Source organism: Podarcis pityusensis (genome assembly GCF_964106645.2).
Source record: "Podarcis pityusensis genome assembly, chromosome: 5".
Taxonomy (NCBI): Eukaryota; Metazoa; Chordata; class Lepidosauria; order Squamata; family Lacertidae; genus Podarcis; species Podarcis pityusensis.
Window position 1 is genome coordinate 46,827,234 of NC_138032.1, and position 12,128 is coordinate 46,839,361.

Consider the following 12,128-nt stretch of genomic DNA (forward strand, 5'->3'; position numbering starts at 1 on the left):
AAGAGGAAAAAACAACCCATGGCCTTTTCAAAGAAATACTGATTCAAGGAAGCAGACTTTGTGTGCCCTTCTTCTAACACAGCGTGACTATGGCTTTGGGGTGGGGGGCATTTTACTACCTACCACAAGAGATACTGAGATTTAGCTTGGGGTAGAATCTCTCCTGAAGACAGGAGTGCCTGGAGTGCTCTGGTCCATGGGGTCACGAAGAATCGGACATGACTAAACAACTAAACAACAGCAAGAATCTCTTCCACCCAACTGTTTCTGGTATGTTTTATAGAGTTCTAGAAGCTGCAAATCTCATGCTGAAGAAAATAGGGTGGGAAATCCAAGGGCATGAGCCACCATTTTTATTTCCTGAAATCATCCACCTACAAGTATCCAGCAGACAACTTTGCCTCAGGAAGGAGCCTGAGAGCAAAGCCTGTAACAGAAGAACAGTGCTGTGTAGAACAGGACTGAAGATGTCATTTTATTTTATTTATTTTTTCAAAATCTATCTATCCAATATGATCTTTTAAAAAATTAACTGGTATTACATAGTACTCTGCTTCATATTAAATGAGATATTAAGGGGAGAAATGAATACATAAATCATTTCACTTTACAGTTGCACTATTTTATTATCTTATCAGATCCTAAGGTTCCACAAAATAGCAAGGCTGATGTGGAAAGATCAGAGAATAATTAAAAAAAAAAAAAAAAAAAAGTACAAGGACTGCTCTCCTGCACAAGCCCCGTTGAAGTGAATGGGCATAAGTTATCCATTCATTTCAATGGGGCTTATACGCAAGAACATCCTGGGGAAATTTCACTCTCTGCCAATGAAACAAAAGGAATTTAAATCTGCCTGCAAAGCCATATTTTAATGTTTATTTCAGCCATTTCATCCCCTCCCTTAAATGCAGTTCTCTCTAGTTCTTCATTGCAAACAATTTGGAAGCAGGTTACAAGTTGAAATACAATACACCTGCATAAAATGTTGATACAAAAGGGGGGAAATAAAATGCAATAAAAAGAGCAACGACAGACCTGACATTTATTTAATTAACAGCATTTTAAAACATTAGAATCTAGTTATACTTTTATGCCTTTTCTCAGAATTAGACACACACAGGTCCAAACTGCCTTATATTTATGCCCAATGGCTGCCCTATATTGTTCTCTTGCTTTTATGCTGAAGATGAAGCTTCTCAGCATTGCAAAACACCTAATTTAGAGTCATCAAGAGTTCTCCCCTGTGAAAATAATTAGGTCTCTGAATTAGTTTTGGTCCTTCACATAGCTTCATTGACTTTATCTGCTTCATTTGCAGAATTAGACGCAATGTGCAAAAATGTTTCTTTGTAATAGAAGCCATTCTTTGTCTATCATTCTCTCATCAACGGACATATAATGAATAATAACAACAAATAATTTGTAAAAAGAAAGAGAGGGGGAGTTAATTTACAAAGAGAACAAAACAAATTTAATTTGGTTTCTAGGGTAGTTCTGCCTGAATAAGGTCTGCCTTTCTCACACTGTGTGCGCCAGAAATCTCAGTATCACTCTGCCTCCCATTCAAGTTGATTCAGGCATTTAAAATATGGGCCATGGGAACATAGGAAGCCTTATCTTGGGTCAGATCATTGGCCCCTCTAGCTCAGTATTCTCTAGGCTGACTGGCAGAAGCTCTTGAGGGGTTTCAGACAGGGGTTTGTCCAAGCCTGTTTGGGAATTCTAGGGTCAAATCATGGCACCCACAACACGAGAAGCTGATGCTCTACCACTGAATGACACACCTGCTCCTGCAGTTCCATTTACATGGCACTGGGTTTTCCCATATCAATCGGAAACTCTCTCCTGCCCAGTCTACTTTCAATTCTGTGTTGAGATCCCTGCATTGCTGGGGTCTGGGTTATATGTACAGTTTTGTACCATTCTGATTCAAGATGGTGGACTGAACGTTTCAAAACTGCACCGGTTTTAACCATTTCTTTCATACCCAAACTGATTTGTGTGTGTGTGGTTTCTAAGCAATGTTGGGCACTTTCCCCTAGTAAGATCACAAATGAATAAAGAAGGGTACCTAGAATAATAGTCAAATATTTAGAGCTGACCCTGGCGGAAGGAAAGGAGAGGAGGAACAGATGAAGGCAGGAACTGATGTATATTGCAGCAAAGCATTTATATGCATTACCCCTAATGGGAGGAGGGAAATTTTGGGGGCCAGATCAGGCATATGCAAACTGCGGCCCTCTAGATGTTTGGGACTACAATTCCCATCATCCCTAGCTAACAGGACCAGTGGTCGGGGATGATGGGAATTGTAGTCCCAAACATCCGGAGGGCCGGAGTTTGCCTATGCCTGGACCAGATGATTCATAATCTGATTGGGAAAAATGATCATATGACTGGCCATCAGCAGAAAAAAGAAGACTGCTTTATCTTTCTTGTTCTCATTTCTTATATCCAGTGAAAAATAGTAGTTACAACCCAAAGCCTCTGCAAACATTTCAGTAGAGATTATGGACTGAAGTAATTATGCAAAAACTGTCTGTGCACAGTCTAAATAGAGGCTGTCCTTCTGAAACCACCTTGAATGAAATAAGATGAAACAAAAGCTGTGGCAGTTTCTCTCACTGGGACTTCCACAAGCATCTCCCTGTGGATTATGTCCAGTTTAAATCTGGTTCCATATTGTGATATCATTTGGGGGAGGGGGATGTTTTTAATTCTAGTATATTGAAATATTGCAGTCCCAAATTCTAGAGCGAGAGAAATCTTCTATTTCAGTCTTGATGTCACAACACCAGTACAGATATTTATAGTATACATTTATTTCATGCAGCAACAGGTCCAAACTGCTTCAGGCACAGTGAGCTAGTCTAATGTATGGCCCTGGTTGCAGTGCACACAGCTTTATGTGAAGTGAAGCCCAGAACAAACAGGCAGCCATCTTAAACTCCTTTTATTGAACTAGGAATCACAAAAGGAAACAAGCAGCAAAGATTTAAAGGCTCTGTACTTTACAATGCTGATTGCAGATACAGTTATCAGCAATGACATAAATAACTCATGACTGCATGTAACATTGCCTAATTAACATTATATTAGCCATGAATGAGGCTATGTACCTATATTTACACTTTAATCCTATGCACACCTATTTGGAAGTAAGTCCCATTGAGCACAGCAGGCCTTACTTCTGAGTAAGCATGCAAAGGAGTACACTGTTAATCATTTGTAAGGCAACTTGAGTGTCAGGCAGCAATTGTATGTAGTGTACATCAGCCTTTCAACAACTGTACTTCATATTTTGTTTGCATTTGAAATTTCAACAGTTCCTGAAGTAAAATGTCAACATCACATTAAAATTCTGACCCAGGATTATAAGTTTATGAATAAACTGGGTAGCATGAACTGGGTAAAGTAGTTTAAATGTTTTATAGGCACTTGTGGGCATGTGTGTGCAGGTATAATACTGCCCTCCAGTGGCACACTGAAAGTTGCTTGGCTTGTGTGTGAGAACAGAACTTAGTAATATATATTTAATGGTGGTCAAGATGTGTAACTATGACCTTTGACACCACAAGAGTCTCATGTGATGCTCAATTCTTCTTTTGCAAGTTAACTTCATTTTACTCATTCTTTTATCTCCATCTCCCTCTCACACATACACACTTTCCTACTAACTATTATAGATGGAATAATTTCTCCTTTGGCTCCATTGTTGTTTTTCCAGCTCCTTTTGTCCTGCATCACATTCCTCCTGCATTACAAATATAACCAGCGGACTTTGTAATATTAATTCTATAATTGAAGTATCTGCAGTTTAATGCAGTTTTCAGTTCTTTCCATTTACTGAAATCTTCTCCTCTCTATGTAAATTGGTTTGAATGTGCATTGATTTTAAAAAAAAAAAAACCCTGCAGAAAACAATCCTAAAATGATCAAATGTATGTCTGCATGTAGGTAAGACTATTTGGGCCTCAGTTATAATATGAACAAATGCAGTCTTGTGGGATGTTGTTTTAAAAAACAACAACAACCCCCCCACACACATAGAGGGACTCTAGTGTATATTCACATCAAACTTGCCTTTTTTTGGCAATGTTTTATCAATGCACATGAATATACATGCACACTAATAAGCACAGCACAAAAAGAATTGTAAGGCAATTATCTGTGAAATCAAGATTGCTATGATTGATTCCTCGCTCCTCCCACACTAAGTTTTATCAATGTAAATATCCATACTGGTAAAGAAAGAGAGGCATGGAGAGACACAAATGAACTGAAGGAGCAGAAAGCTATGAAGAAACTATGGATTTGTTCAGTATAGCACTAAGGAGAAAGTTCTATGAGCATAAAGATTCCTCTTTGTGCAATTAAATGTTCTCCTTCTCTTCCCTTACCCCCTGAAGCACACTTAAATATTTTCTGAACTTTCCCTCCCGTCCTTATGGGGATGGCACAGGGTGTGGGCAGAGGAGAGGGGGTAAACCTCTGCACACGATTTAGTTGAATATTGCCCCACAGCTGCCCAGTGCTTGTGCTCAATTAAAAAACAGAGCAAATGAAAATTTCAAACAAAATCATAGTGTTGGAAGGGACAGTGTAATTTGTTTAGTCCAACCCCAAGCTCAACGTAAGATCTGCAGTGAAGGATGCAAGGATAGCATCCCTGAAACATGGTTATCTAATTTTTGCTGAAATGCCTCCAGCAGAGGGGAGCTCCCAAGGCAGCCTTTCCCATCATCAACTGCTCAAATCATTGCAATGTTTCTCCTACTGTTTGACTAAAATATGTTTCCCTAAAACTTCCACCCATTGGACCTAAGGCTGAGGAGCACAGCACCAGTCATACGGCACAGAAAGCAAGGCTGCTCCATCTTTTGCATTGCAGCCCTTCATATACTGGAAGACCCCTATCATGTTGACTCTTAATCTTCTCGGGTCCAGGGCAAAAATCACCCAGTTCTTTCAAATATACTTCAGAGGACTTGATTCCTCTTTAACAAATTACTTGCACGCAGAGCAAGCATGCTGAAAGGGGAGCTCTCATGCAAGGTTCTAAATTGAACAGGGAGCCTCAATGCATAGAGAAAGCCCCCTTCACAGACCTTCTCATCATGACTGTGGCAAAGGAAGCAGCAAGAATTTGGGAGTAGGACAAGGGCCCCTTTCAAAATGCTTGTCCTCTACACATAAGTAATGTTTGAAGGGAGCTTAGGTTTCCAGACTGGTTGTCCACCTATTTATCAACTTTGACTCAGTTAGTTTTAGAAAACCTTTTCATTTAGGCATGCCTACTTAGGCAAATCCTTTAGTTGCCTAGATTTGTTCTAGAGGTTTTACCAATTTTTATCTGTGTTTTAGTGTTGATGGTGTAATGTGTAATGTGTGTGTGTGTGTGTGTGTGTGTGTGTGTGTATATATATAATTTTGTGGATTTTAGCTGTGTTTTGTTGCTCTCCCTTTAGGGAGTTCCTTGATTAAGAACGGACTGCCTGCTACAGATGACCCCCACCATGTGGGGTGGGGAGCTGCAGGAATGGGAAGACAACAGGTAGGGGGCTAATGGGCTTATCCCTGTTTACACCCTCACATGATGGAAATCACATTGGGGAGGGTGAGAATATGAATAAATAGGGCTCGTCACTTCCAGCAAACATCAGCTATGAGCTCTAAGCTCAGCTGAGAGTTAGAGAAGTTCAGTACTACTTCCAGTGCTCTCACACAAGTGCAGATGCGTCACAAGATAAAACAAACAAATAAATGAACCAATAAATAAATCCTCCCCACACACGAGCCCTTATTTTGACAGCAGAGTCCTTCTTAACTGAAATACTGACCTATTTTCAGTCTTCCTGCTCATAAGAGCATTAGTTCCCTGTCACCTCAAATAATTCAAAGAGTCATTATCGCTGTCATGTTATATAAGCTATAGAAACTACATCATCAAAGCATCCACCATTTCACAATTATTTCAGAGGAACAGATAGAGCAATATTTGTTTATTATTACCCGCTCTTCACCCTAAACTCCCACTAGGGGCAACTGGTCTGGTAGGCTGGAGATGTGGACTCACACTGCTGACACAAACTTTGTTGCATCTTACCTGGACATGGCTTGGGTTCAAGGTGGCACTGAGGTCAGGAACCACTGGTGCACTTTCACAGCTCCAACCTCGCCACCAGCCTGTCCCACCACAGCCCTATACAGGTAAGCCACAGACACACAAAAGGGCAGCTCCCCCTCAACACACTGACAGCTACTGCTATTGGCTGAAAGTCAGCTGATTCAGCTCTGTGTGGGTGCATGGCTCTTGAATCAGTAGCAAAGCCACTGTGGGCATGAACCACCATACTGGAAATCAGAGCAATTGGTGATATGAGAACCCAACACCAACGTCTCGTGGGGTGGGGTGGGGAAGGAGTTTCAACCTTATATTATAAAATCCATGCAGTACTATATTGTTCCACAGGAAATGCATAGCAATATATAAAGAATAATTCCAGTAATGTGGCAGATTACAATCCTGTCCCTTCAGGAAGAATAGTGGAGAGGATGCTGGAGTCCCTGTTAAAAGCTGCATTACTCTTGTCTCCCTATAAAGGCTTATGATGACAATGTGCCAGTGTTACAATACTTTATGACCACAGTGAGTCTGGGAATGCGAGAGGGAAAATATCTATATAATAATTTGTGGAATGCAATAAGCAGCCAAGTGCCGGAGGCGAGTTGGGTCAGTAGTAAATCTGGGATTCTATGTACTGCCTTCCTTTCCAATTTATGTTGGGGGAGGGTATCTGCAAGGCAGTCAATCTTCTTTCCTGATGTTCATTACCAGCATGAGGAGAAAATTACAAAGATGTGTAGTTTGTCAAGCAAGATAAAAGCAAAGCAAAGATAAAGTATAAACTGGGGAGACTTCTGCTTGGCTGAGGTGCATTGGGGGGTGTCAATACACATGGCATCTTGTGTTTATGAAACAACATATCCAATTCTACAACTGGCATGTTTATACATAAAAGCACACTCATCACTAATTGAGTTCATTTCTGACATCTATAAGAATCACATCATAAAGGTGAGGATTTTGCCTTCATAGTGAAATCATCCCCTTTGTGGAAAATGGGTGATATGGCCCTTAGGAAAACCCTTGTGAATGTCATAGTATGGGCTATGATCTCTCTCTGTCTTCTGGGAATCACACTTTTCCTGCATTGTATACTTCCCACTCATGCCTGTCCTTCTACAGCACAGATTTAGGAAGCAGCATAAACAGACCTTCTGGTGTGACTCACAAGCAAGCATGGGCATTAACACTTCAATTTTCAGATGTCTATCATGCAATAAGTATTGCGATGAATGAAAATGGTTAATGTATTCTTCCTGAAATTTGCAGTGTTTGTTTGCCAACATTTGGGGGTGGGGGCAGGGTGGAGAGAAGAAGTTAAAATGATGTTGGAAATGTAAAGAAACTGAAGGTACATTTTTTCACCTTTGGTGGACGTGCCCAAAGATTAAGGCTTTCTGGGAGATGATATATAATGAATTAAAAAAGGTATTTAAATATACCTTCTTGAAGAAACCAGAGGCCTTTCTCCTGGGCATAGTCGGCCAATCAGTGTTAAAAAAGGATAGAACTTTCTTTATGTATGCTACAACAGCAGCAAGAATACTCATCGCAAAGTATTGGAAGACACAAAAGCTACCCACACTGGAGGAATGGCAGATGAAAATGATGGACTACATGGAATTGGTGGAAATGACTGGCAGAATCCGAGACCAGGGAGAAGAGTCGGTGGAAGAAGATTGGAAGAAATTCAAAGATTATTTACAGAAATATTGCAAAATTAATGAATGTTAGAGTGATGTTGGATTGAAGTTAAGTGGCTTCTAGCTGTACAGGCTTTAAAGTTAAAAATATATCAAGACTAAGGATTAGGATTAAAAAGGCTAAAAGAATGGAAAAATTGGTTTTTAATAGGTAAAAATTTAATGTTATAATATATTAAGATTAAGGATTGGGATTGGGATTAAAAAGGAGGGAAAGAAATTGCTGGACTAACAAACTGAATTGGAATACAAAAGAGGGAGGTAAGAGGAAGTCCGGGAAACAAGTAAATATAAAAGAAGTTATGAAAAGACGGAATTGTTTTTAACTGTTTTTTTTCCCCTTCTATCTTTTTGTATTCTGTATTTTGTATTGTGTATTTTTCTTTTCTATTTTTAAATTTTTCTTTTTATTAATGTGATTCTATTTTTTTTGAAACTTTAATAAATATTAATTAAAAAAAAAAGAGAAGAAGTTAAAATGCAGTCTCTTCCCTGCACGCACCACTTGTGCATAATGAAAGGAAACAGTACCTGTTGTAGGTCTTCTGCTGTTCGTTTGTCTTCTCCTGTGACATCCTTATAAGGCAAAATAAAGAGTTCTGCTGATGTGGGTAAACCTGGCAGGATTGCCACCAAGATATGCTTACTGGAAATGCCTGTTACCTAGTATGCAGAAAGAAAGGGTGATGATATACCAGGGTAGCATCAGAAGCCTTGAAATTAAGAGGACTAAAATCATTCAGTCAGCTAAAATACCGATAGATAGATAGATAGATAGATAGATAGAGGGTGAGTGGAATCCAAGGTTGCACAAGCAGACTTCGGCTTGCTTTCCCCTCCTCACTGCTTTGGGTCCCCCCAAGCTTCCTGCAATCTTCCAAGGCAGATTTTGAGGCATGGGGTTGCATGGGGGAGTTGTTCCACCCGCTTGATCATTTTGGTTGCGCTGTTCTGAACCTATTCTAAGTCCACAATATCCTTTTTGGAGTGAGATGACGAGAATTGCCAATGACACGTGCTGTTTACAAAATAAAGAAATAATTTTTTCTGGAATATACAATATTCCATAGATTTTTGTAATGGCATTATGCTATTTGCATTTTTTATTTTCAGTTCCTTTCCTAATGGTCCCTAGCATGGAATTTGCTTCTTTTACAGCCATCACACACATCTCCACTGAGCTATCTACTACCACCCCAAGGTCTCATTCCTGGTCAGTCCCCGCCAAATCAGAACCCATGAACATTTATGTGAAATTAAGAAAAAAAATTTGCCCCAACGCACAACACTGTTCATCTATGCTTGAGCTTCTGAAATTCCCTCCCTCCAAATTTCACCCAAAAATCTGGTGGTTTGAAGTGGTTGGTCATTGCTGTTGTGGAACAAGTGGGATGGCCTATGATTCCATTTGTTTCCATTTCTATATTTTATAAACAACACTGTGCAGGCACAGTTATATTTTGCTGTTGCTTTTCTTCCTGTCATTCAATTACATTATCCCCCCCCCCCCAATTTCTGGTTAGCCACTGCCATGATCATGTGCTCATTAAACTGTTTCTTTTTATTATTATTAGTCAATGGAAAACACAATTAAACTCCCTTACAACCCCTTAACATTCCCTGCTGAGAAATTCATACAGAGAAAAACAGGTTGCTTATCCAAGAGAAGCTAGAGAAAGTGGACTATTGTGAAGGGTTCCCCACAAAATATGTATTCACAAACACGCTTGCTCTGTTGTCACAAACACTGTGTCAATCACATTGACTTCAGTAGAACTGCACCAGTTTCACAGGCTAGATAATTACTTCCCCAAGAATATTATTTTGCACAATGGGTCCCAGTACTCCCTTGCTCTGTGTTCTGGAACACCTACTCTATAGAGAAAAGGTGGCAAAGAAATGTGCATTTCAGTTTTTGATTCCATATTGCTAAGTGAATGCAGCAGGGGTGATTAATGAACTGCATTATCAAAGCTCAGGCACAGGGCAGCCCTCAGTGACCTGGAAAGCCTTGGTGTACTGTCTGAATGCCACCACGGTCGTGGATAAAATGAAGCAGCGCAAACTGAAGGGAAAATGAGATGAAGACTGCAGGCTGGATATCTAAACTGCTTCTCTCTTTAGCTACAAATGAAACAAGATAAATTTTCACATATTTCAGTACATGGCAAAAGAGAAACATATTGTTACAGATGCAAGAACATGTCAGAGGTGGCTTCCTCTTGGAGCCATGAGGAACAAAACCAGAACTGTTTGTGTTTCCCAAATTCAGCTAATGCTGATTCCCAGAATAACCCTGCAAAATCACTGGAGAGTTTCTGCAAGTGGTATTATAGAGGGGTTCCTGCAGGTGAGAGCTTCCAAAGCGAGTGCTGGACAGAGGGGAAAAAATGCATCACACAGAAGTGACAACTTATTTCCACACTTACGTCCACCAGAGCATTCTTGATGACTCGACTGATGTCTCGTCTCCATTCAGGAATGTCTGGATTGTAGTCATCCAGATTTGGAGAGAACGATAACCGTAGCGATTGAAATTGCTCTAGGGGAAGACGGGATGGAGAGAACGAAAAGGCTATTATGAGTGAAAACTCCTGGGACGTGGCTACTGAATTTTTAAAATGTGCTTGGCTTTCTAATCAATTAGATTGATGTGCATATTGGACAACACAGCTTGATTAACATTCTGATCCTATCACTTGGCTGTGCCGGCAAATAACTGTTTAGAATTAGATCTACCAATTGTTCAATCAGAACAACATTATTTATGATGATGCACTGGTGTAGCAGGAAGGATGGAAAGGGATGGGAGTGGGGGAACCTAGAATATTATTATTATTTTTTTTACACTGAGGGTATAGTGAAGCTTTCCCCCGCATCTGTATATCTATCTATCTGTGCATCTGTCTACCCGTCTGTCTGTGTAGCCATCTATTTTACAGGGAATTTAAATGGCACTTGAAAGGTTTTTGGAAAAGTTGCAAAAGTTTAGCTAACCACAATGTAGCCTAAAAAGAGAGAGGGAGATGTCAGGGCCATGGTAGGTGTATGAATCAGTTGTTGGATGTCTTGTCTTTGTACAGTTTTACATTATTATGTTATATCTGTGCTTTGCCCCATTATCAGAACGGTGCATGATGTTACTTAAATCCTGTAAACCCAAACAACATCCAGAGTCTCCTGAGCTGGTTCTGAAGTGATACTTCAGGTCTGCTTCTAATTAAATCAACTTTAACTTTGCTTTGACACGGACTACACTGTTAATGCAGGTAAGTCTGGAGCCTTATTGGCAATCGGCTCATTAAGTGTTAATGGTCCATAAACCAGGGGACAGAACCTGCATTCCATCAGGCAGAGCCCTCATTTGCATTAATTGCTTTGATTCCCTCCTCCCTTTCTGTATCTCCCCAAAATGCCGGCATCTTACATAGCAATTAGGGTGTTTGTCTTTTGAAAGGATACAAATGAAACACTCCAAAACATCCCTCAAAATAAGAGAGGCTGCATGGCAATTATTTTAAAGTGCTAAACAGCAGGGGAACCGAGACTGGGGATTTAGGAGAAGTGTTACACTGAGCTCAGCATTTGAAACACAAGAATTGGGTATTCTATGCAAGTTAGTTTTGCAGGAGCTCTGAGCATTACATTTACATTTTACAACTTGGATTTTTTTTTCACCAAAACAACCTTGGGAACATCAAATGGGAGAAATGCAAATGGTAAGTGCATTTTGGCAGAAAGTATTTTTTAGTCTGCACACGAGGGAAAATATATGGAAATGTTTAAGCCCCACCCCCTATCCCTAATACCCCAACAACATCTCTTATCCATGCTACTCTTTAGGCTTCTGCAGTTTGGCAAAGGCGTTGAGTGCTGTTCCACTAAAGTGAGAGTCCAACTCTGTGGGGTCAGTTCACAGTCTATTTTGCACACTGCATAGAATGTGTCTCTTTTCAACCAGATTTATGTCCAGTGTGTTGAGAGACAACTACTGCACTTTTCTAAGTATGGTAAGTGTAGGCATAGGACCACAGGTGCAATGAATGTTAGGGTGGCATTAGGCTTCAGCACTTGAACTGAGCATGTGCTGTCACTATGGATATAGAACAAGAGAGTTTTGGGAGATGTGTTTCCCAGATGTGTTTTGATGTAGGCGTGAGTGCAAAAAAATTACGATTTTTATATGCAGTCCTGAACATCATGGGTGTTCTTTAATTCAGGTCCTTGCAGCTATGCAGAACTCCACAAAATGTAAGAGCATCAAACCTTCTCAGCTGCCCTTCTTGACAACTTGATCT

General features: G+C 40.1%; 1 protein-coding gene across 7 annotated transcripts in view; it reads right to left on the reverse strand.

Moving 5' to 3' along the window:
* SORCS1 (sortilin related VPS10 domain containing receptor 1) overlaps nucleotides 1-12,128 on the reverse strand; it is a 379,912-nt gene that overhangs the window by 20,705 nt on the left and 347,079 nt on the right. For all 7 annotated transcript variants that reach the window (XM_081005905.1, XM_081005903.1, XM_081005904.1 and 4 more), the window contains exons 22-23: nucleotides 10,260-10,372; nucleotides 8,362-8,493 (exon numbers count right to left, since the gene is read on the reverse strand). In XM_081005905.1, the coding sequence (XP_080862031.1) occupies nucleotides 8,362-8,493; nucleotides 10,260-10,372 (245 nt within the window). The remainder of the gene's footprint in view (nucleotides 1-8,361; nucleotides 8,494-10,259; nucleotides 10,373-12,128) is intronic.